At 39.3% G+C, this 23,982-nt stretch overlaps 1 protein-coding gene across 1 annotated transcript in view; it reads right to left on the reverse strand.

The window, feature by feature from the left end:
- FANCD2 (FA complementation group D2) overlaps positions 1-23,982 on the reverse strand; it is a 56,998-nt gene that overhangs the window by 30,243 nt on the left and 2,773 nt on the right. Inside the window, exons 3-18 of the mRNA XM_024764611.1 lie at positions 22,610-22,750; positions 21,965-22,032; positions 21,696-21,799; positions 21,248-21,308; positions 19,518-19,570; positions 16,707-16,785; positions 15,530-15,654; positions 13,643-13,730; positions 12,992-13,096; positions 11,628-11,728; positions 11,130-11,238; positions 10,868-10,903; positions 6,739-6,882; positions 4,733-4,867; positions 3,413-3,544; positions 1,618-1,728 (exon numbers count right to left, since the gene is read on the reverse strand). Coding sequence (XP_024620379.1) covers positions 1,618-1,728; positions 3,413-3,544; positions 4,733-4,867; positions 6,739-6,882; positions 10,868-10,903; positions 11,130-11,238; positions 11,628-11,728; positions 12,992-13,096; positions 13,643-13,730; positions 15,530-15,654; positions 16,707-16,785; positions 19,518-19,570; positions 21,248-21,308; positions 21,696-21,799; positions 21,965-22,032; positions 22,610-22,750 — 1,592 coding nt within the window. The remainder of the gene's footprint in view (positions 1-1,617; positions 1,729-3,412; positions 3,545-4,732; positions 4,868-6,738; positions 6,883-10,867; positions 10,904-11,129; positions 11,239-11,627; positions 11,729-12,991; positions 13,097-13,642; positions 13,731-15,529; positions 15,655-16,706; positions 16,786-19,517; positions 19,571-21,247; positions 21,309-21,695; positions 21,800-21,964; positions 22,033-22,609; positions 22,751-23,982) is intronic.

Below are 23,982 nucleotides of genomic sequence, written 5' to 3' on the forward strand. Positions count from 1 at the left end.
AAAAAAAAAAAAAAAAAAAAAAAATAGCCAAAAGATGGAAAAAAAGCCAATATCCATCAATGGGTGAATGGATAAACTACTTGCAGTCTATACATACAATGGAACACTATCAGCCATAAAACGGAATAAAGTCCTGAGATATCCTACAACGTGGAGGAACCGTGAACACATTATGCTAAGTGAAAAAAGCCAGACACAAAAGAGTAAATATTGTACGACTCTATTTAAATGAAGTACCTAGATGATGCAAATTCATAGAAGTATATTAGAGGTTACCAGGGTGTAGAGAAAGGGAATGGGGAGTTATTGCTTAATGGGGACAGAGTTTCTGTTCGGGATGATGAAAAAGTTCTGGAGATGGATAATGCTGGTGGTTGCACAACACTGTCAATGTACTTAATGTCACTGAGTTGTACACTTAACATTGGTTAAAATAGTAAAACTTATCTTACGTATATTTTACCACAATTAAAAAATAAAATAGGGCTTCCCTGGTGGCACAGTGGTTAAGAAACCACCTGCCAAGGCAGGGGACACAGGTTTGAGCCCTGGTCCAGGAAGATCCCACACGCCATGGAGCAACTAAGCCCGTGCACCACAACTACTAAGCCCATGTGCCACAACTACTGAAGCCCGTGCGCCTAGAGCCCGTGCTCCACAACAAGAGAAGCCACTGCCCTGAGAAGCCCGTGCACTGCAACGAAGAGTAGCCCCCCCGCTTGCCACAACTAGAGAAAGCCTGCACGCAGCAACGAAGACCCAACGCAGCCATAAATAAATTAATTAATTAAAATAAAATAAAATAATGATGTAGTTCTATTATTACTGACATGAAGAAATCGTCAAACTGTACTGCTAAATGAAACAAGCAAGACACAGAACAAGAGGGTAAGGTGTGGAATATAGGTATACAAGTAAATACAAATCTGTTAATTCTCAGAACATCTCAGAAAGCCGTAAGCTAATAACAGCGATTGCCTTTAGAGAACCAGGTGCCTAGAGGACTGAGAGCGAGGAGACATATTTCACTACCTTTCTATACCTCCTGAATTTTCTACCATGCGTGTATATTACCCAGCCAATTAATTTTAGTTAAAAAAAAGTGTTGGTTGTTCAAAGTCACAGGCCAGTATGGATTACTGCCACAAGGTGGCACTAAAGATATAAAAGAGCTATGAGTTATGATTCCAACCTAATCTTTAGTTCTTTTGCCTGGCTTTTTCAGTGAATGATGCCCACAAATGAGAGCAGGCCCAGATGGAGTTCACATTAGATGGAGATGTTCCTTAGGGAACAAGGGAATTCCCTGTGTCCCCGTGGCACTCAGTACAGTACCTGAGTGGCTTTTCTTACTCAGTTTCATAATTAGCTGATTACAGACTCATTTTCACCCTAACAGACTAAGGTCCTTGAGGGCAGGAGGTCTAATATATACCTATCATCTCAGTGCTTGGCACACAGTAGACACCTAATGTTTGTAGTAAGAAAAGAATAAACAAATGCTAGGACTACAGCTATGTACTCTATTTCTACCACTACACAGGCTGCAGTAATTTTGTTCAGCAAATTTCAATTGAAGAGGTTTAAAAGATTCTTTCTCAACACACTGCCTCTTACCTGGATGTGACTGCTGGCTTCATGCTGTTTGCTAAATGCCAGTGTGCTGAGAATATAGAATAGTTTTCGTATTTGCTGGGGTGACATATTACCCAGATAGTCTAGTATGCCCTGGGACAAAAAAATGCCAATGATGAGATTAGCAAGTAACATTTTTTTCCTTTAAATAAAAAAAATTAAAATCCTCATAAGAGGCACACACAGATAGCCAAGTATCTGTTCCACAAAAGCTCCAGTTCTCTAAAACTATGCTCAGAGCCCAAAGGGTTGATGTTCTGCTTAGTCAGGCTAACATACCTCCTCCTAGTTGCCCTTTTCTTTTTTTTTTTTGCAGTACGCAGGCCTCTCACTGTTGTGGCCTCTCCCGTTGTGCAGCACAGGCTCCGGACGTGCAGGCTCAGCGGCCATGGCTCACGGACCCAGCCGCTCAGCGGCATGTGGGATCTTCCCAGCCCGGGGCACGAACCCGTGTCCCCTGCATCGGCAGGTGGACTCTCAACCACTGCACCACCAGGGAAGCCCCTCCCCCTATTCTTTTTCTCCACACTTCCCTTTTTCTTAGTGAAAACAATATTCTGCCAAAAGTTATGTCTCTGACCTTATTTCTCAGCTTCTACTCCATGAATTACTTATTCATCCTCTACAGATACGGAAAGAGTCACAGGGGAACTACTTACTTTTTGACCTTGGGCAAAGCCTCAGTTTTCTCATCTGTAAAATGGGGATAACAGGGCCTACATAGTTATCTTTCAAAGCCCAGACTTGATTATGTCAAACCGTCATTATAAACCTGTAACAAGGGACTTCCCTGGTGGGGCAGTGGTTAAGAATTCGCCTGCCAATGCAGGGGACACGGGTTCGATCCCTGGTCTGGGAAGATCCCACATGCCACAGAGCAACTAAGCCTGTGCGCCACAGCTACTGAGCCTGCGCTCTAGAGCCCACGAGCCACAACGACTGAAGCCCGCACGCCTAGAGCCCGTGCTCCACAACAAGAGAAGCCACCACAATGAGAAGCCTACACACAGCAATGAAGAGTAGAGAAAGCCCACGTGCAGCAACGAAGACCCAACGCACCAAAAATTAATAAATGAATTAAAAAAAACCAAAAAACTTGTAACAAGCTCCCTCTTGTCCATAAAATACAGTTGCAACTCTTTAGCATAGTATTTAAGATCCTTCATAATCTGGCCCTGTCCTATATCCTCATCTCCCACCAGCGCTCACCTTATCCTATCCGCCAACCATGCTAATCTACCTGTCATCCCTCAGGCACACCATGGACGTGGGTGGTGCCAATTTGCTTCTGTTCAAACTGTTCTCTGCCTAGATGTACTTCCCTTACTTTTTCTTGTCAAATCTCTATCCTTCAAGAATCACTCCAATGTTATTTCTTCTTTAAAGACTTCTCCAGTTAATTATTCCTGCTCTGGTATATCTACAGCACGTTATTAGAGAATTCATCATGTATTTATAGTGACTTACTTATATGTCTTACTTTCTATCATCAAAGGCAAAGACTAACTTTTATATCCACAGCACCCAGAAGAGAGCCTGGCACACGGTTAGGTAAAAACAAGTATTCACTGAATGAATTAATACAAAGATAGATGAGTTATTTTTTCTATTATTTACCACATCACCCTCACCTCCATTATCACCTGCTTCTACCAATTACAGTGCTCAATATCTAGAGTACAAAATAAACTGCTGTTAACTAACACAGATATCAGGTACCTCTCAAATATATGCAAGAAAAAAAATGATCCAGTATGTCAATGGTAGGACTAGATACCTTCACAAAGACAGCATTCAGCCTCATAGCAGACGGGTTTAGAACTACCAAATCTAGGAGGACATCCAATGCAGTATCAACTTCAGCTTCATTCCCACTGCAGATATGGGTCACCAGGGCACCAATCACTTCCTATACAGAGAAGAGTCAACAGGACAGTGTGAAGCTAAAATATGGTATGGTCATCTAAAGAGGTTCATGCCAGAGGCCATTCCAATCTCAACTTGGTTAAAATCCCAACCCACCCAATCCCATCATCTAATTCTATTAACTAGTTTTCATTAATGTTAGATTCAGGAGGTTTAGGATTATGTCACTCTAACAACACTACCATCCAGTCTTCACTTATTTCCCATAATTTACCAGTGAGCACTGTCTAAACCCTCCTGATTTTGCTCCCTGGCGTAGTCTTTTTCTTTCTCTCATATGGGTTAAATATTACCCATTAAGTTGTGGTTGTACTTAATCTATTGAAATTTACTGAAAACGTAGCACTCAAGGAGCTAAAGGTTTTTACAAGTTAGACTTGTATGTTTCAAGTAAACATGGGTAATGATGTTGTCTCTACGACATTAAGATGATTCCCCCCAAAAGTTTTAGATGTCATTCTCCCTTTCCTTTATACTGCTGCTCCACTGAGTCACATGGTTTTCTCAAGTGCAGTAGCTATCTCATGCCAGCTGAGTCTATAGTTCTGTTTTAAATTTAAAAAATTTTGTCTTCATTTTTAAAAGTTCCATTCAAATGTGCTTTAATGTTGTTAATAAAGGTACAGCATACATAAACAATACAAAATAAGACACTTTGTTTTCATAATCACTTTCCATAAGTACAGCCCTCCCTGTCTGGATATGTGCTACTAAATTTGGTGCCCCGTGTTCCTGGGAACAGGGTTAGGCCCTCAGGCATTTCTCCTTCATTTCTTTTCCACCACACTTTTTTCTAGAGAACAACTCCAGGATCAATTGGCAGTTGATTATTTAGAGCTAAGTTTAAAACTGCCATTACTGTACGCTGAAAATTGCACGATAACCCCCAGCCCTCTAAGCCAATGTTTGTTTGAAGTTGACTGGAGCTGGACCTTATTTTAGACTCAGAGAATTTTAAAGCTCAAAACACAGAGTTAGATCCTCAAGTCCATCTCATTTTGAGACTAGGACTAGAATTAAGTTTTCCCAACTCCCAGTTCAGAGTTCTTTCTCCTTCAATGTCTTCCAAACAAGAAGAAATAAAAACATCAGATCACATGCAAGTCACCTGGAATTGCATTTCTTTCCTTTTCCCTGTTCCCTCCTTCCCAAAATAAACATTTCAACATACCTGCTGGCAGTAAGTGTCAAAAAAGTTAAATGCATATTTGTATAGGAGACTGCCAAACAAAATTATGCTCTGGTCTAGGGAGTGCAACAAACTCTGCGCCAGTGACAAAATGGATGGACAAATATCCTTAAGAACCTTGAGGAGGGAAGAGTAGAGAGAAATGAAGCTGTGGGAGAAACTTAGTTATCAGAGCATCTAGAGCTGCTATTGCTAACCCTATTAAGATGTCAGAGTTCTCCCCAATTCTCATTTTAACTTAAGGAACTTTAATCTTTGTTTTACTCAGAATAATCCTTCACCATTCTGAGTTTCTCTCAGGATCAGTGAGATTCAACGTACGGGTAAGAATTGACCTGTAAGCTCAAGGAAGTGAAACCACAAGCCTAATAGCTGGTAATCTGCTCCTATCTGCCCAGTTTGGAACTAGAATCCATATCTTCTAAATCCCAATTTCCTCACTTAATCATACTGCCTCCCTGGGGATACAGCAGGTCTCCTCTGCCTTGGTTATGATTTGAAATCAGTCTATAAGGTTCAATGCTAATTAAACTGATTTCTTTTAAAGAACATCAAGAGGAGAACTGATCATGTCCTACCAAGAAGGTAGTAGGTGGACATTAATGGAACCAGAATAAATAATGAGTTGTTAAGTCCAGTTTCTTTACTGGTATCATCACAATTAAAAAAAAATCTTAAATTAAGCACTGAAATGGGTATAATGCTTTACTGAGGAAAATGCAATAAAAATTATATATGGTTTCTGCCCTATGCAAAATTATAGCCCAAAACATGTATCATAGCAGAAATAAGCACAGAAAGAACTGTAAGATAAAATAACATGAATTTTAAATCCATTCCTAAATATAAAGTCTATTTATGTATGTATGTATGTATGGCTGCATTGGGTCTTTGTTGCTGTGCACAGGCTTTCTCTAGTTGCAGCGAGCAGGGGCTACTCTTTGTTGTGGTGTGCAGGCTTCTCATTGTGGTGGCTTCTCTTGCTGTGGAGCTCGGGCTTTAGGCGCGAGGGCTTCAGTAGCTGTGGCTTGCTGGTTCTAGAGCACAGGCTCCATAGTTGTGGCGCACGGGCTTAGTTGCTCCGTGGCATGTGGGATCTTCCTGGACCAGGGCTTGAACCCGTGTCCCCTGCATTGGCAAGTGGATCCTTAACCACTGTGCCACCAGGGAAGCCCATAAATATAAAGTCTTAAGACACAGCTACATATTCTCCTTAGTTCCTAAGTCAGGTCCTAAACCTCTGGTTCACCCAGTTTTCTAAGAAGCTATATACACTATTAATATCCTGAATATTCACCTGGAAAACACCATTCCTAGATTATAAAATTCCAATTCAAATGGTTTATATTTCAACAGGAATGATCATCTCAGGGTCATAGTGTTGAATGGCTAAATAGTGATGGTTCAATAGATACAAAATTACATCTCTATTAGCATTCCTCTGATCCTGTTATACTCAGGGGTTTCTAGAAACTACTTAAAAAAGGATACAGAAGGCAAGTTTATCAAAGTTGCAGATCATAGACAGCTAGACAATTAAAATGATTAACATAAAATTAAGATTCAAAAGTCTCAATGGGCTTGAACAATGGGCTGAAACTAAGATGACGTTTTATAAGGGAGCTGTAAAGTTTTCTATTCTAGGTTAAAAATAAAGTTATATAAATATGTCATTAGAAGACCTGAATTGCAATATTTCCTATAAAAAAAGAATTCGGGGTTTGAGTCTAGTAAGTTCAACATAAACCAATTTTGTGACTTTTTTGCTAAAAAGATGAAAACCGATCTTAGTTTGATTTGATTAACATTATAATGTCTCAATCAAGGTAAGAAATAATCCTACTATGTTTTGAAATATACTGAGCTCCCTGCCAAACATCTACACCCAGCAAAGCTGGTGGTGTCATCATTCCCACACTGGGTAGGAAAGGTTAAAACGACCTCTCTAAAATTTTAAGACTGATGCTGTCTGATTATCTGACACTTACCAAGTAATGAATATAGAATGTACTCTGTAGCAGCTGTTCTTGAAAGCAGCCTGATCGAATCTTATTTCTTAGCACCCTCTCAATGCACTTCTTTGTCTGAGTGTTGGTGCTATAGATGATGAAAAGCATTGCCAGGTCAAGAATCTGTTGTCAATAAATATGCAACAACACGAAAACAGTTTAATAAATCAGTACATTTACTACAACAAAACAGCAGCTCTCAACTTTTTCCCATTAAAACAAAGAATACTCATTTGCTCAACATACTCTCATGGGAGTACCTATGTTTTCAGAAAACCCAGAAATATTTTTCAGAGCAATAAAGTGCCACAACTATTAATCACTGGTACCTTTTAAAAAAATATTGGAATACAAGCAAAAGTAGTAGTATTACAGAAATAACTTTGAATAGCTTCACATTTATTATGGAAAAAAAGATTGAGTCACTTGCCAACTTCACTATAAATTTCCATTATTATTAGGAAAATTACTTTGTGAAAAGTTGGAGAGTCTGTAAATGTCTGTCAATATGAAAAAGGTTATAAAAATTACGATGGTCATTTTCAGCACATTATATGGCCATTAAAAATGAGATAGGGGACTTTCCTGGTGGCGCAGTGGTTAAGAATCAGCCTGCCAATGCAGGGGACACGGGTTTGAGCCCTGGTCTGGGAAGATCCCACATACTGCAGAGCAACTAAGCCCGTGCACCACAACTACTGAAGCCCTCACGCCTAGAACCTATGCTCCGCAACAAGAGAAGCCACCGCGATGAGAAGCCCATGCACCACAACAAAGACCCATCGCAGGCAAAAATAAATAAATAAATTTATTTATTTATCTATTTATTTATTTTTAAAAAAGAGAGAGAGAGAGAGAGATAGGCTAGAGACCTCCCTGGTGGTCCAGCAGTTAAGACTCCATGCTTCCAATGCAGGGGGCGCAGGTTTGACCCCTGGTAAGGAAACAGATCTTACATGCCGTGTGGTGTGCCCCCCAAAATATTTTTTTTAATTAAACAATAAAAAAATATTTTAAAAAATGAGATAGGATATATTTTTTGACAGACATTCACGACATATTGTGAAGCAAAAGAAAGCAACCTGCAATAATCATAGTAATTCTATTTTTGTAAAAACAATACACAAGTACAAATACGTATAAGAGTGAGTGTGCCTGCACTTGCACACACATACAACTTGTATATGAATAGGAAAAAATCTGGAAGAATGATTATCCATGAAGAGTGGCACAGAGAGTGGGGGTAAACTTTATTTTACACATATTTAGATTACTTGTGGGGTTTTTTTTCTCCCCAATTAGCTTGTATTACCTATGTTTAAAAAAAAAAAAAGAGGGACTTCCCTGGCTGTCCAGTGGTTAAGAATCTGCCGTCCAATGCAGGGGATGCAGGTTCGATCTGTGGTCGGGGAGCTAAGATCCCATATGCCACAGGGCAACTAAGCCCGCATGCTGCCAAGTACTGAGCCCAATGTGCTCTAGAGCCCATGTGCCACAACTACTGACCCTGCACACCACAACTAGAGAGCCCAAGGGCTGCAACTACTGAGCCTGTGTGCTAAAACTAGAGAGAAGACCGCACAACGCAACAAAAGATCCCGCATGCCGCAACTAAGACCTGACATAGCCAAATAAATAAAGAGTTACAGCTGCCAAGTAACAGAAAAATATTTTTTAAAAAAGAGAGATGGGCTTCCCTGGTGGCGCAGTGGTTGAGAGTCCGCCTGCCATGCCCCGGTCCGGGAAGATCCCACATGCCCGTGAGCCACGGCCGCTGAGCCTGCGCGTCCAGAGCCTGTGCTCCGCAACAGGAGAGGCCACAACAGTGAGAGGCCCGCGTACCGCAAAAAAAAAAAAAAAGAGAGAGAGACAGAGAGACAGAGAAGTTAAAAAGTCAAGCAAGACAAAAAAGAAAAACACAAATTACTTGGAACTCACACAACTCAAAAGGAAAAAACCAAACAATCCAATTAAAAGATGGACAGGGAATCTGAATAGAAATTTTTCCGAAGAAGACATACAGATAGCCAACCTCCATGGAATGATGCTCAACATCATTAATCATCAGGGAAACGCAAATCAAAACCACAATGAGATATCACTTCGCACCTGTTAGAACAGCTATCATCAAAAGGACAAAAAATAACATATGTTGGCAAGGATGGAGAGAAGAGGGAACCCTTGTGCACTGTTGGTGGAAATGTAAATTGATGCAACCACTATGGAAAATGGTATGGTGGTTCCTCAAAAAAATAAAAATAGAACTACTATAGATCCAGCAATTCCACTTCTGGCTACGTATCTGAAGAAAACAAAAAACACTAAATCGCAAAGATATCTGCACCCCATGTTCATTAGAACATTATTTACAATAGCCAAGACATGGAAACAACCCAAGTGTCCATTGATGGAATGGATAAAGAAAATGTGATATAAACACACACACTCTCTCTAGAATATTATTCAACCATAAAAAAGAACGAATCTTGCTATTGGCAACATGTATGAACACTGAAGACATTATGCTAAGCGAAATAAGTCAGACAGAGAAAGACAAATAGTGTATGATTTCAATTATATGTGGAATCTAAAAAATAAAACAAAAATGAACTCACAAATACAGAGAACAGATTGGTGGTTGCCAGAGGTAGGGGTAGGGAGTTGGTAGGGAGTTGGTAAAGGGGGCCAAAAGGTACAAATTCCAGTTATAAAATAAATAAGTCCTGGGGATGTAATGTACAGCATGGTGAATATAGTTAATAATGCTGTATTGCACATTTGAAAGTTACTAAGCGAGTAGACCTTAAAAGTTCTCATCACAAATAAAGAAAATGGTAGCTATGTATGGTGATGGACATTAACAACGTATTGTGGTGATCATTTGCAATATATACAAGCAACAGATCATTACATTGTACACCTGAAACTAATACAAAATGTCAATTATATCTCAATTAATGAGAAAAGATATTTTAATAAATGTTAGATGTTCTAATTAATAAAAGCAAAAACAATAAGTTACTTGAGACATCCCTTCACTGAAGGCCCAACTCAGACACCAAAATTCTGACGGATTATAGCAGAACACAATACAGTTATTAAAAATGACAATAAAAGGACTGCCCTGGCAGTCCAGTGGTTAAGACTCCATGCTCCCAGTCCAGGGGCATGGGTTCAATCCCCAGTTGGGGAAGATCCTGCATGTGGCATGGCACGGCCGAAAAAAAAAAAAAAGACAATAAGTATAATGCAGAAGCATGCAAAATGTTTATGACACAATGTGAAGAGAAAAAAAATCAGAATACAAAATTATATTTATACAATGATCAGAGATCTGTAAAAACAGCTATGCAGGAGGTCAAGGGTTATGCAATAATAAAACCGTTGTCTTAGATATTCTGATTCCCTACCCACCCTCAACCTGGCAACCACAAAAAATTATTGAGTTTTTCATTGTTTTATTCAGTATCACAGCAGCTTTTAAAATAGGCATCCAACAACTGGATAATCCAACTAACAAAACTCTACAAAACAAGAGATTCCAACTAAAGAAAATCCTTAAAGGGAACCAATCAGTACACAAGAAATTCAATCATCTGTCTTCTTGACTGAAGAAAGTATCTCCAGATTTAAGACAGATTCAGTACCACTGCCCTGAGAGTAGATGGAATATTTGATTCAGTTCTGTCAGGTAAAGGAAAGTGAAACATGAAATGCCACTATCTTGACAATTCCATGTGGTGGGAGGAAGGGCAATCAGACCGACAGAGGGGCCTGAATACCTAACTCATGACCCAGGCGACTCTAGTCCTCACCTCCTCATGGGAGGGGGACTCAGCTTCTTTGACTGCAACTCATTATGCCTGCTTGGAATGTTACTATTTCCCCTTATGGATATTTTATTTCATTTCATTGCCAGAATAAAGACCATCTGGCAAGTCACCCCTTCAGATCATCTTCCTCAGGCAGCTAATGTTTATTAGAGCAGCTACAAAAGTCACAGAAGGGATGACTGGAAGGAGCCAGAGAAAACAGCAGGAAGGAAAGCCAGCCAATATCACTAATTTTACATCTGTAATACTTAAAGTTCATAGTACATGAACATTACCTTGTGTTCCGACACTGAGGTGGTGTTTTCAATTGCCTGCAAAAACAAGGGTTACAAAAATATTACAACACATAAGAACATTTTTCGCCTTATTCAGCATGCTCTGTTCTCTTATCTGAGAACCAATCTGCCCATCTGGCAACCATCATCTATTATTTCTACTCGACTGACTTTTAAGACTTTTATTTCAACCTACCTTTACTTACATATCTGTCACTGATTGCCACCCATTTCTTCCTCAACGTTTAAAGATCTCACTCACCTTAATCCAGGCTTCCGAAATGATTTTCTCATATCTAACAGCTGACTTTATTACATCAAAGAGAAGAATAACACAGTCTTGACCGCTGTTTTCTTGATTTCCTGAAGAACTGCAAGTAGCAGAGGGAAAAAAAAATCATTCTTCCACTTACCACAGAGGAACCTGTAAGATCTGGGTTCCTGCTTACTAGCCACGTGCCTTAAAACAAGTCACAACTTCATGTGTACACTGGCTAGTAAAACTGTACTGCAGTCTATCTGGAATTGATCTGCAGAGCAAAGGGAGTACGTACACACACACACACACACACACACACACACACACTTATACATAGAATTATGATTTGAAAAACTGTATAGTAGTACACAATTGTAATACTACTACCACTATTTGTAGTTGTTAAGTATTAAGATCTTCTGTCCGGGATTCAGAATAAACATCAGAAAACTTTCCTTGCCTATGTGAGAAAAACAGTGATAACTTTCCATGAGTTTATACCTTGTTTGTCCTTTATTTTTCACCTTGCTTTGAGAAGCCTGCAACAACGATGGCAAAATACAATGCTGCAGATCCAATTTCTCCCGAAGCTCAGAAATTACCTACGGCAAATAAATATTAGCTATGTGTTCTGCTCATTCATAGCAGATAGGCACAATCTATTCTTTCAATAGAAAAACCATAACATTTTCCTGAAAGACTGAGGAAGAAGAATTATTAAATTAAATGTACTGTCAGGACTTCCCTAGTGATCCAGTGGTTGAGAATCCACCTTCCATTGCAGGGGACACAGGTTTCATCTCTGGTCGGGGAAGTAAGATCCCATATGTCACAGGGCAGCTAAGCCTGTGCGCTGCAACTACTGAGCCCACACACCCTGGAGCCTGTGCATCACAACCACAGAGAAGCCCACGTGCCCCAAGAGAAGAGCCCACGTGCCACAACGAAAGATCCTATGTGCTGCAACTAAGACCTGACACAGACAAAAATATATAAAGTGTTTTACTTATTTAATTAAATGTATTGTTAAACAAGGCATTTTGAAAAAGGCAGCTGGTCAAAATAGCTAATGTTGAGTATAGTATGCCATGCTCTTTACTTTTTTTATTATTTTAAAAAATATTTATGGGCTTCCCTGGTGGCGCAGTGGTTGAGAGTCTGCCGGCTGATGCAGGGGACACAGGTTCGTGCCCCGGTCCGGGAGGATTTCACATGCCGCAGAGCGGCTGGGCCCGTGAGATTGTTTGCATCAGGTCTTAGTTGTGGTATGCAGGATCTTTTGTTGCAGCATGTGGGATCTTTCGTTGTGGCATGCGGGCTTCTCTCTAGCTGCGGTGCTCGGGCTCCAGAGTGCATGGGCTCTGTAGTTGTGGCACTTGGGCTCTGTAGTTGTGGCACATGGGCTTTCTAGTTGTGGTGCGTGGGCTCAGCAGTTGTGGCACATGGGCTTAGCTGCCCTGTGGCACATGGGATCTTAGTTCCCCAACAGGGATTGAACCCGTGTCCCCTGCATTGGAAGGTGTATTCATAACCACTGGACCACCAGGGAAGTCCCTGTCATGCTCTTTAAAATTTCAGAATTCCTTCAGGCATTACACTGAAATAGCAAATATAACCTGTAGTAGCTTATATAGAACAAGTCTGGCTAGTAGCTCCATTCTCTCCCCTGCTGGATTAATCAGCATTATCAATTAGTTTCGGGACAGAGACGAGCAATTTGAACCGATTAATTTAAATAATTTATCTTGATGTATCTTCCTCAAGGTTAGTCTTTTTTTGACTTCTGAGTTTCACAAGGGCACCACTGCTATCCCCTGTACTCTCTAGGATCTAGCTGCCTACAGTGTTGGGAAACAGTAGGGTACCTCAAGTGCATCCGTGGCTGTTATGGAATGAAGAATGAACTTGATGATCATAGGTAAATCGTCCAACATGACAGATGACAGCTTACCCATCACTAACTGGCGGACCTAAACATAAAAAGCACAAAAACCTTACATATTTTCATGTTAATGCCTCAATCTAGTACTGACTCGTTAGGTAAAATTAGAAAAATTATTTCTCTCACTCAGTTTTCTCACTTGTAATTTTGGAAGAAAAACGTCTCATTTTATTTTTTTTTCCAAATTACAAGCTTTCAATTTTTAACGCTACAGCTTCTTCAAAAACAGACAGGTGATAAACATGAAAGTCTTCTTCTCTTAATTTTGGAGTCTGAATTTTCCATTGGCTAGAGGAAGGCATAAAAAGTTGTTATTCTTATGGAAGCAGTTTGTAACTATACAGGCAATACAGAAGATTTCCACTAAAACATACTGATTAAAAATGAGCAGTTAATCTATCATAGTATGGCATATGAAATTCACTGAAAAGAAAAAAGAGAGCAAATGTCATTCAGCATTGTTTCAAAATGAAATTTTCATTATATACGACTGGTCCAAGGCAATGACTAATTGACACTGGTTCTGGGAAGCGAGCAAGCTGGCACTCTTTCTGGAGAGCAGAGTCCTCCCTACCTTAGTCAGGAGCTTCGGCTCAAGTCGGAGGCTAGAGAGGACATCCAGGATTGGGACAGTGAGCAGAGTATTCTCTGTTAGAAGGTCACTGTGAATAGGAGAAAGAGAGAAGTTGTGCAAATTTTAACAGAGCTGGGCAAATAATGACGGGAAAATCACTCAAGGTATAGGAAGAGAGGATATACTTAGTTCCAATTAAATTCTATTTATAGTATGTTTCATTAACATTCTCTTGATTTTAAAAAAATGCTCATTTTGAAAAATTCAAACGATAAACAAAGCAGAAACAAGAAGCCCTACCTTATCATCCCCACTACTCAGAGGAAACCACTACTGAGTTTAGTACATATCCTTCCTGAGAAAAGGAAAAAGAAAACCTACAACAATTACAATGAAGTGTGATAAACATGATAGACGTAAGTAGTAGGGTTCTACAGTAGCACACAGTAGAGAAGGACACTGATGGATCCTAAGAAAAGGTTATACAAAAGGACAAGCAGGCAAAGTGGGGTATACAGTGCTATACACAGAAGGAGCATCCTGCCCCAAAGCACAAAAGCAAGAAATCACTGGACATTTTTGGAGACAGCTTTACAGACAACTATAGAAAAGGAGGTATAACAAATTGGAAGTTTTTAACTACTTCTAGGATAAATACATGGTTGCATTAAAACAGAAATAAAATTATGTAGTGATATTGTTCTCCTCTTCTTCATTATTGCCCTATCAATTAGTATTTTTCACGTAAACGTTAGTAAGCAATGGATGTCTGCAATAGATCTGACACAGCAATGTGCATTAGAATGAATCATTTAGGGACCAAAGAAGTTGATGTTTAATAAGCTCCACAAACTATGTGGATGTGCAGTCAAGATGGAGGACACCCTTGGATAGAGAAAATGTTAACAAAACAAAGGAATAATGTTTATGTCTCTGCAGACCAAATTTATACACCTAATCCTAAGCCAGACTTCATATTCATGACAGATACACAGGTCTACTCAAATATATACTCATTATTAGGAAAGAAAGAAAGTATACGGATCTACTCAAATATACACTCATTAGGGCTTCCCTGGTGGCACAGTGGTTAAGAATCCGCCTGCCATTGCAGGGGACACGGGTTCGAGCCCTGGTCTGGGAAGATCCCACATGCCATGGAGCAACTAAGCCCGTACGCCACAACTACTGAGCCTGCGCTCTAGAGCCCGCAAGCCACAACTACTGAGCCCGCGTGCCACTACTACTAAAGCCCGCACACCTAGAGTCTGTACTCTGCAGGAAGAGAAGCCACCACAATGAGAAGCCCACGCACTGCAATGAAGACGCAACACAGCCAAAAATAAATAAATAAATAAAATTTAAAAACCAGGGACTTCCCTGGTGGCGCAGTTGTTAAGAATCCACCTGCCAATGCAGAGGACACGGGTTTGATCACTGGTCCAGGAAGATCCCACGTCGCGGAGCCACTAAGCCCACATGCTGCAACTACTGAGCCCACGCACCACAACTACTGAAACCTGTGCACTCTAGGGCCCACGTGCCACAACTACTGAGCCTGTGTGCTGCAACTACTGAAGCCTGCGTGCCTAGAGCCTGTGCTCAGCAACAAGTGAAGCCACCGCAATGAGAAGCCCGTGCACCGCAACGAAGAGTAGCCGCCACTCGCCGCAACTAGAGAAAGCCCATGCGCAGCAACAAAAACACAACGCAGCCAAAAAAAACACTCATTATTAGAAAAGCAAGTCAAATTCCATACCCTAGAAAGATGGGTATCATCCTCTTTTATAAAAAAAAGAAACGCATTATTACTACTCTTTTTATACTGCAGTGATAAGGCTCCCAAAGTGAAGTCTTGCTCAAGATGCCAACGAGGTGCTTACCCACCTGAGTTCTTTCCCCACATCAGCATGCTGGGAATCCCCTAGGATCTCAGGTAGGCTGGTGACAAAGTCATGCTGCAGGTACACTGGAGCAATACTGATTAGCTGCATGATCTTGGTGGTGAGATCCTGCAGTGGAGGAGACTATTAGAATTGTAACATTACCCAGAATAGAGAAAGACCTCCTACTCATGAAATGTAGAGCTGGAATTATTTTGTGTACAATACGACAACTACACACACACTCAAGCTCAAAGCCTAAAATCAGAGGTAAGTGACCCAGAGATTTTCACACATGAGATGGTACATAGAAAAAAAATAGGCTAGATGTCATATTATTTAATACTTTTTTTTCTTTCTTTTTTTAAAAATTTTTTGGCTGCACCGAGCAGCTTGTGAGATATTAGTTCCCCGACCAGGGATTGAACCTGGGCCCCTGGCAGGGAGAGTGCAGAGTCTTAACCACTGGACTACCAGGGAAGTCCAACAATTGGGGGCTCTTTTGCTTTTTTTTTTCCCGTTTCTACTGTCTTCATTTCACTTAATCTTCACAACTGTATTCCCATTTTTAAAATGTAGGGGGTATGTGTTGCTCAAAGATACACAATTAATAAGTGGAAGACCCAAAATTCCAGCCCAGATGAGATTCCAAAACTCATGTTCTTCCAAATAAAGAGTTAGCCTTTGAATGCCTGACAAAAATTAGTAGAATGATTTAAGAACTCTGAAAAGAAATGGGCCTTAAGCAACAGGCTCAAAACAGATTCAACTTTACCAAGGTGTTTAATAACAAGTAACATAAACCCAAAGAAATCTTCCTCAATATGTAATTAAAGTAACACATTTGCAGTGAAGTAGGATGGTTTTGGATCTCATTGCTTTTGAGAAATAAAATATAATAATAATCTCTGTACTTTGAGAAGTTAATGAATTCCTTCCAAATATTTATTTAATAAATGACATCCAGTCACCTTAATTAGATACACTTCTTATTTTAGAGAAATTTAATGGGTGAAATAACCATGGTTTTCAAATTATTAAAGCTAAAAAAGATAATGGATAGAAAAATATGAATTCTTTGTTTAGAAAGGAAAAAATATCATGCAAATGCCAAAAGTTTGGTTAAGTGTGGAAAACACACTCTCTATAAATCCAAGAGACAGAAAAAGTCCCCAACATACCTTACTATCCACAACTCTGTCAAGCCACTTCAGTTGATTGATGATGAGTCGAGGCATGTTGAGTCCATCACTGTTCACGCTGAATGTTAGGATGGATGAGAAGTCAGGAAAGTAGCCTTTCTGACTTACACAGCAGCAAGCATTAATACTGCATATAACATTTCAGCCATTCAGTTAACATTTACTAAACACTTACCATGCGTTGCACACTGTGCTAAACACACAGGTAATACAAAAAAAAGCAGGAGACATATGCTTATGTATGAGAAAGATGTCTGGAGGAAGACGCACTAAACTGTTAGTGGCTATATCTGGGGAGGGTTTAGAGAGGGGAAGAAAAGTCTGGAGAGTATCTCTTAAAATATATGAACAATTAAAAAAAATAAACGTAACAAACTTTAACAAATTGAGTAAGATAAACTGTTTTTAAAGGTAAACAATGGGAACTTCCCTGGTGGTGCAGTGGTCAAGAATCTGCCTGCCAATGCAGGGGACACGGGTTCGAGCCCTGGCTCGGGAAGGTCCCACATGCCGCAAAGCAACTAAGCCCGTGTGCCACAACTACTGAGCCTGCGCTCTAGAGCCCGCGAGCCACAACTACTGAGCGCGTGCGCCTAGAGCCTGTGCTCTGCAGCAACAGAAGCCACCGCCATGAGAAGCCCACGCACCGCAACAAAGAGTAGCCCCTGTTCGCGGCAACTAGAGAACGCCTGCGCACAAGGCCCAAAGCAGCCAAAATAAATTTTAAAAATAAATTAAAGTTTAAAACTAAATAAATAAATTAAATAAGAGGTTAAAAACTAATTACATCAATTTGATAAAGTACCAAAAAATGCAAGTAATTTTTACCACTATGGAAACAGAAGATTTTCAGATTTAGACTATGTCAAAGTACTGAAAACCATTTATGGATGCAGAGAAGTTGGCTCAGTATTAGTATTATCAATAATATAGCAATACTTATTAATAATCATTAATTATTATCATTAATATAATAAACTATTATAAATAACTTTCTAGTAGTATTTCCCCTAAAATGACAGTCTCTGCCTTCTTCCCAGCCTCCTATATCTAACTTTTGGACCACCTCCAGCTCCTCTTCTTGACAGCATTCTCAGTCTTTGTTTACTATAGACAAATTTAACTGCTAAAAAAGACTTAGCCAGGACACAAAGCATAGTGCATGCCATTCAGGCAAATCATAAATTTCTAAAGATAAATCTTCAAGTTTACTGTTGTTACATACAAGACCCAGAAGCAGCACATATTAAAAAGGAGGAAATAAAAATTACCTAAATCCTCTCTCCCAGAGAGGTCCACCATTGATATACAAGCATATATGTATCTATGTAAATGTGTATGTATGTACCTTTAACAAAATACTGAGTGGAACTGTAAATACTGATTTGTAGCCTGTTTTTTCAATTAATGCATGGTATTAAATAATCCTCTTTATAATTTTTAATGTCCACATGATATTCCATTATGTGGATATACCTAATTTACTTAACCTATCTCCTATAGTTGAATATCTCAGTTTACAATTTTTGTTACTTTAAACAGTAATATTATTCATTACTGTTTTCATTCATAGGTATTGCCTTAGGATAAATTTGGAGACATGGCTGAACATTAAAGGGTATGCAAAATCTTAGGTTTTGATACACACAACCTACTGCCCTTCAGAGTAATTACACTGCTTTATATGTTTACCAGTGATATATGAGCAGCCTGTTCATCGCACTCAACAAGGGAGATCCTTTGCGAGGGAAAAAAATTCTATTTATTGTTTGAAATTGTTGTATTTGATTATTAATGAACTTGAGCATTAAAAAAAAGTGTTTAATGCTCTCATATTTCTTCTCTGTGAATTGTCTGTTCATGACCTTTATGTACTTATCTGTTAGGCTGTTCTTTTTTTCTCTTAGTTATTTTTTTATTATTACTATTTTTAAGTAAATTTATTCATTTTTATTTTTGGCTGCATTGGGTCTTCGTTGCTGCATGCAGGCTTTCTCTAGTTACGGTGAGCAGGGGCTACTCTTCATTGCAGTGTGCGGGCTTATCATTGCAGTGGCTTCTCTTGTTGCGGAGCATGGGCTCTAGGTGCGCGGGCTTCAGTAGTTGTGGTACGTGGGCTCAGTAATTGTGGCTGGCGGGCTCTAGAGTGCAGGCCCAGTAGTTGTGGCCCACGGGCTTAGTTGCTCTGTGGCATGTGGGATCTTCTCGGACCAGGGCTTGAACCCGCATTCCCTGCATTGGCAGGCAGATTCTTAACCACTGCGCCACCAGGGAAGTCCCTTAGTTATTTTTTAAAGTAAAAAAGAAAAAAAAAAAAGAAAAGTAAAAAAAAATTTTTTGGGGGGCCACACTACGCAGCTTGCAGGATCTTAGTTCCCCCGATCAAGGATCAAACCCAGGCCCCGAGAGAGTGAAAGCCCAGAATCCTAACCACTGGACCGCCAGGAAATTACCTTAAAGTAAATTTTTAAAAATGGTAGCTCATATGCAGTATAAAATTGAAAAGGTAAAGAACAGTATTCAGAGAATATATATCTCCAGCCAAGTGGCTCCACTCCTGGGAGACAACCACTATTACCAGTTTAGTGTGTATCCTAGGAATACATGGACATATAAATAGATGAAATTTCAAAGAAAGTCACCCCAGTAAAACTTCAGTAGTCATTTAAGAATCTGGAGGCATAATAAATATGATCTTCAGACATACCAATGATGCTTCAGGGCAACCTTTTCAGAGAGAGACCTAAGTACACCAGGGTACTTTGAGCATTCCAGAGTAACTCCACTTACTTTTTGAAAATAAATTCTGGCAACTTTTCAAATAAGATTTTGATAATGGCAGGCTAAAAAAGAAGACATAGGGAGTTAGGAGATTGTCTCAAAATGTACAACAGAAATGTATAATTAGCTGTATTCTCTCCAATAAGAGTTCTTGGAGGAAAAACCCTGCCTAATTGAAATACTCATTATAAGAATGTCCACCTGGTGGGAATGTAAATTGATACAGCCAATATAGAGAACAGTATGGAGGTTCCTTAAAAAACTAAAAATAGAACTACCATATGACCCAGCAATCCCATTACTGGGTATACATCCTGAGAAAACCATAATTCAAGAAGAGTCATGTACCACAATGTTCACGGCAGCAGTATTTACAATAGCCAGGACATGGAAACAACCTAAATGTCCACTGACAGAGGAGTGGATAAAGAAGATGCAGCACATATATACAATGGAATATTAATGAGGCACAAAAAGAAACAAAATTGAGTTATTTGTAGTGAAGTGGATGGACCTAGAGTCTTTCATTCATAGTGAAGTCAGTCAGAAAAACAAATACTGTATGCTAACACATATATATGGAATCTAAAAAAATATATATATGGTTCTAATGTACCTAGTGGCAGGACAGGAATAAAGACACAGATGTAGAGAATGTATGTGAGGACACGGGGAGGGGGAAGGGTAAGCTGGGACGAAGTGAGAGAGTGGCATGTAGTTATATTACAACCAAATGTAAAATAGTGGGAAGCAGCTGCATAGCACAGGGAGATCAGCTAGGTGCTTTGTGACCACCTAGAGGGTTGGGATAGAGAAGAGTGGGAGGGAGACGCAAGAGGGAGGGGATATGGGGATATATATACACATATAGCTGATTCACTTTGTTATACAGCAGAAACTAACACAACATTGTAAAGCAATTATACTCCAATAAAGATTTAAAAACAAAAAAGTATGTCCACATGAATGCTGCCTATATTTTGAATATAACCTGTTGGAATACAAAGATTTATCAATAATCTGTCCTCTGAAAAATTACAAAATGACTAGCAAGGCAACATTAAAGTAACCAGATAATCAAAAACATTATTAATTATGATGACAACTGTTAACCCATGAAATGCAGGGCTTAACAGATTATCAAATAGTTTGCAAGAAAAGATTTCTCTTTGGAGGAACAAGAGAGCTCTGAGATTTAAGCTAACTAAATTATATTCAAGATTTCCAATGAAAAGGAATTAAGATCAACAGTGCAAGAGAAGAAAAGAGGAAAAATGAAGGACAGGGTGGGAGGGAGACTTTTCATTGTATATACATTTCTATAATTTGAGATGTTTAAAACATCTCACTGATTGTCTAATCAATAAATTAAGAGAGAAAGGAGGAAAAGGGAAAGATCTAGTTAATAAGCAAATACGAAGCTAAATGGGAGATGATGCAGATGTGAATATGGCAGATATACAAGGTACTCAGAACACACAGGATGAAGTTTTACAAAACAGGAATCTGAGGCCGCCAGGATAAATGAGGCTTCAAGATGTATTGGGTTTATCAGCTCAGTCCAAAGACACAGATATTGCCCTACAAGATTCATGTCAGCAACAGGGCTGTGGTAACCTGTTGCAAACCCAAACTCTCCCATTAACCCTGCTCTGCCCTGTGCTCCAGCCACTTACACTTGGGCATGCACCACAAATCACATCCATTAAATGTCCACAGAAAAAGTGGCACAGTCTCACCTGTAATATGTCAATCCCCAGAAGCAATTTAATGAGGCTCTTACAGTAAGATGTGCCCATGCTGTAAAAAAAAAAAAAAAAAAAAGGAGAGATTGGTTTTCTATTTTGATTTTCTTTTAATGTTTTTATTATCCTTTCTCTGTAAAATTGGTTAACTATCCTGTTAGATAAGAAATACAGAACATGAGAAGATAGCTTTTAAGTCACAGACAAGTGGAGTTGAAACTGTATCAACACAAGTGAGACACATTCTAGAAAACATTCTGGTTCTTAGTCTTGTTATCATAAACTTAATAATTTAAAGGTTAGGTTAAAACTTTGAGGAAAAGAGAGCTATAAATCAAAAGTAAAATTCCAAAAAATTGCATTCTGCCCCAACCCCACCTCCCAATCCAGTTAAGTGTAACAGACTAAATTTCAGCAACAGTCCAGTGCTTTGTCTCCACACCTGGCTTCCTCATCCTGCAGATGTTCACATGACAAAAGGCAGTTCCTGAAACTGTTTTGGTCCTCAATGTAAGACTCCAGGCCACTAACGAATTCTTCTACTATCTTAGTGACATTAAAAAAAAAAAAAAGAGTAAGATTTTTAGTTTAACATTTGCTGTTGATTAGCTAAAATCATTCAAGCCTATTCGACTTTATGCTAGTGTCTTTAAACTCCCAATTCCAGAGTACTGCTGGCAAAAACAAAAATACTAAGGAGAAAATACATACTGCGGGATAAGAAGGATGTTTCCTCAGAGTCTGAAAGAGCTTCCTTTGGAAAATGATTTGATCCACAGCTATGAGAAAAGAAGACTAGTTGGTCCCCAGTGTCTTTAACACTTCCTACCAGAGTTTTACTTTCCTAAGACCTAGGTTCCTGTCTGATGAAACCAATAAAGATATTTCCAACCTAATTTCAGAGCCAACTCTTATAAACCCACTGCAAAACAGAATTAGCTTTTATAAAGGATAGCTACTAAGTATTCTTAAAAAATAAAAAAAGCCAAAACCTTAGCTGGATGCCCGCAAAGTAGGGCTTATATGGCTTTATACATTTTCTTCTGAAATTATTCTGACACAGATCTAATTGCTCTCTAGGTATTAATTTATTTTTTCACAAGAAAACATAAAGTAATACTAGTACATAACATTCTTGCTTAAAAAAAAAAAAGGATTAGACATACCTTACTTAATATGCATTAATCAGTACCAAAGAGAATAACAACATTCTCTAAAAAGCAATTTCAGTTTCATCCTTATCTCAAGACAGATGGTGTTCCCATTTCTAATCTTCATTGCCTCTCTAGAAAATCCATGATTCAGTTCTGAGCCCATTCACTATACCCAGACAAAAGATTTTGATTAAAATATTACCTAGTTGATTCTGACTCTCTCCTGTTTTAAGAGTAATTCCTGATGTCTTAAGAAGCTTTACAAAGACACTGTTATTTTCTTCAACTTCATTACGAACATGAGATTTCTTTGTCTTTTTGGAAAGTGGCTGTTTCCTGGCTTCTGAAAGTAGACAAAATTTTCAAGAATGTGACAAATAGTAAAGCAAAGGTTAAAATGTAAACCCTGGAACAATAACCCTACGAGGAAGGTTGATGGGTTCCTGAAGAACTATACTGGAACTGAGGCTGCTGTGCACTTTTCTCTCTAACAAGTGTCAGCAATAGTGGCTCACAAACAAACAAATAGAACAATCAACAAATTGAATTATTTTCACTTACTGAGTTTTCATTTGAAGAATTCAAAATGTGCCACCTCTAACAAGAATGACCAGAGAAATGTTTTCCAGCCAAATTCTAAAGCAGTCAGGGTGCCTCATGTGGTCTACAAACCACTGTGTTGGAATCACTGGGAAGCTTACTAAAAGCATATTCTTAGGTCATGTCCCAGAGCTACAGAATCAAAATTTCAGGGACGGAGCATGGGAATCTGAATTATTAATATGCTCTCCAGGTAAAAATCCTGACACACACCAAAGTTTGAGAACCAACGATCAGGATATAGAGGTAGAAAGAATGCAGTAGGTTCTCCTACATCATATCTTTGAGTACAAAGCCCAGACTGATTTCATCCCAAGGCTTTCAATCCATAAGAAATAATAAAAAATAAGCAAACAAAAACAAAAAGGTGGGCTTCCCTGGTGGCGCAGTGGTTGAGAGTCCGCCTGCGGATGCAGGGGACACGGGTTCGTGCCCCGGTCCGGGAGGATCCCACGTGCCACGGAGCGGCTAGGCCCGTGAGTCATGGCCGCTGAGCCTGCGCGTCTGGAGCCTCTGCTCCGCAACGCGAGAGGCCACAACAGTGAGAGGCCGGCATACCACAAAAAAAAATAATAATAAAAAATAAAAAGGAGTATTTGCAATTTTAGAGAATTTAACATTTAATTAAAAAAAAAACCAAAAAGGTACCTGAAATTAAGTATGATTATCTACTTTTCTCCCTTAATGAAGCAACGTTAGAATTGTCTTAATAGAGTGGATGAGTGTGATGAATGAAAGACTATCAACCTCTTCTCATTGGAACTCTTAGGGCTTCTGTCAACTGCATTCTCACATGGACAGCTTCTGTACTCTTTCTTTGCCTCTGGTGTGCTTGCTTTGATGATACTTTTCTTTTATACATCGCCATCATAGCATTTATCTAGATCATCATTTTTAAGGCAGGAAAGAGGACCATAAGATTTTTAAAGGTAAGGGACTTCCATGGCGGTCCAGTGGTTAAGATTCTGCCTCCCC

This window comes from Neophocaena asiaeorientalis, unplaced genomic scaffold, assembly GCF_003031525.2.
Source record: "Neophocaena asiaeorientalis asiaeorientalis breed wild unplaced genomic scaffold, Neophocaena_asiaeorientalis_V1.1 scaffold230, whole genome shotgun sequence".
NCBI classification, from domain to species: Eukaryota; Metazoa; Chordata; class Mammalia; order Artiodactyla; family Phocoenidae; genus Neophocaena; species Neophocaena asiaeorientalis.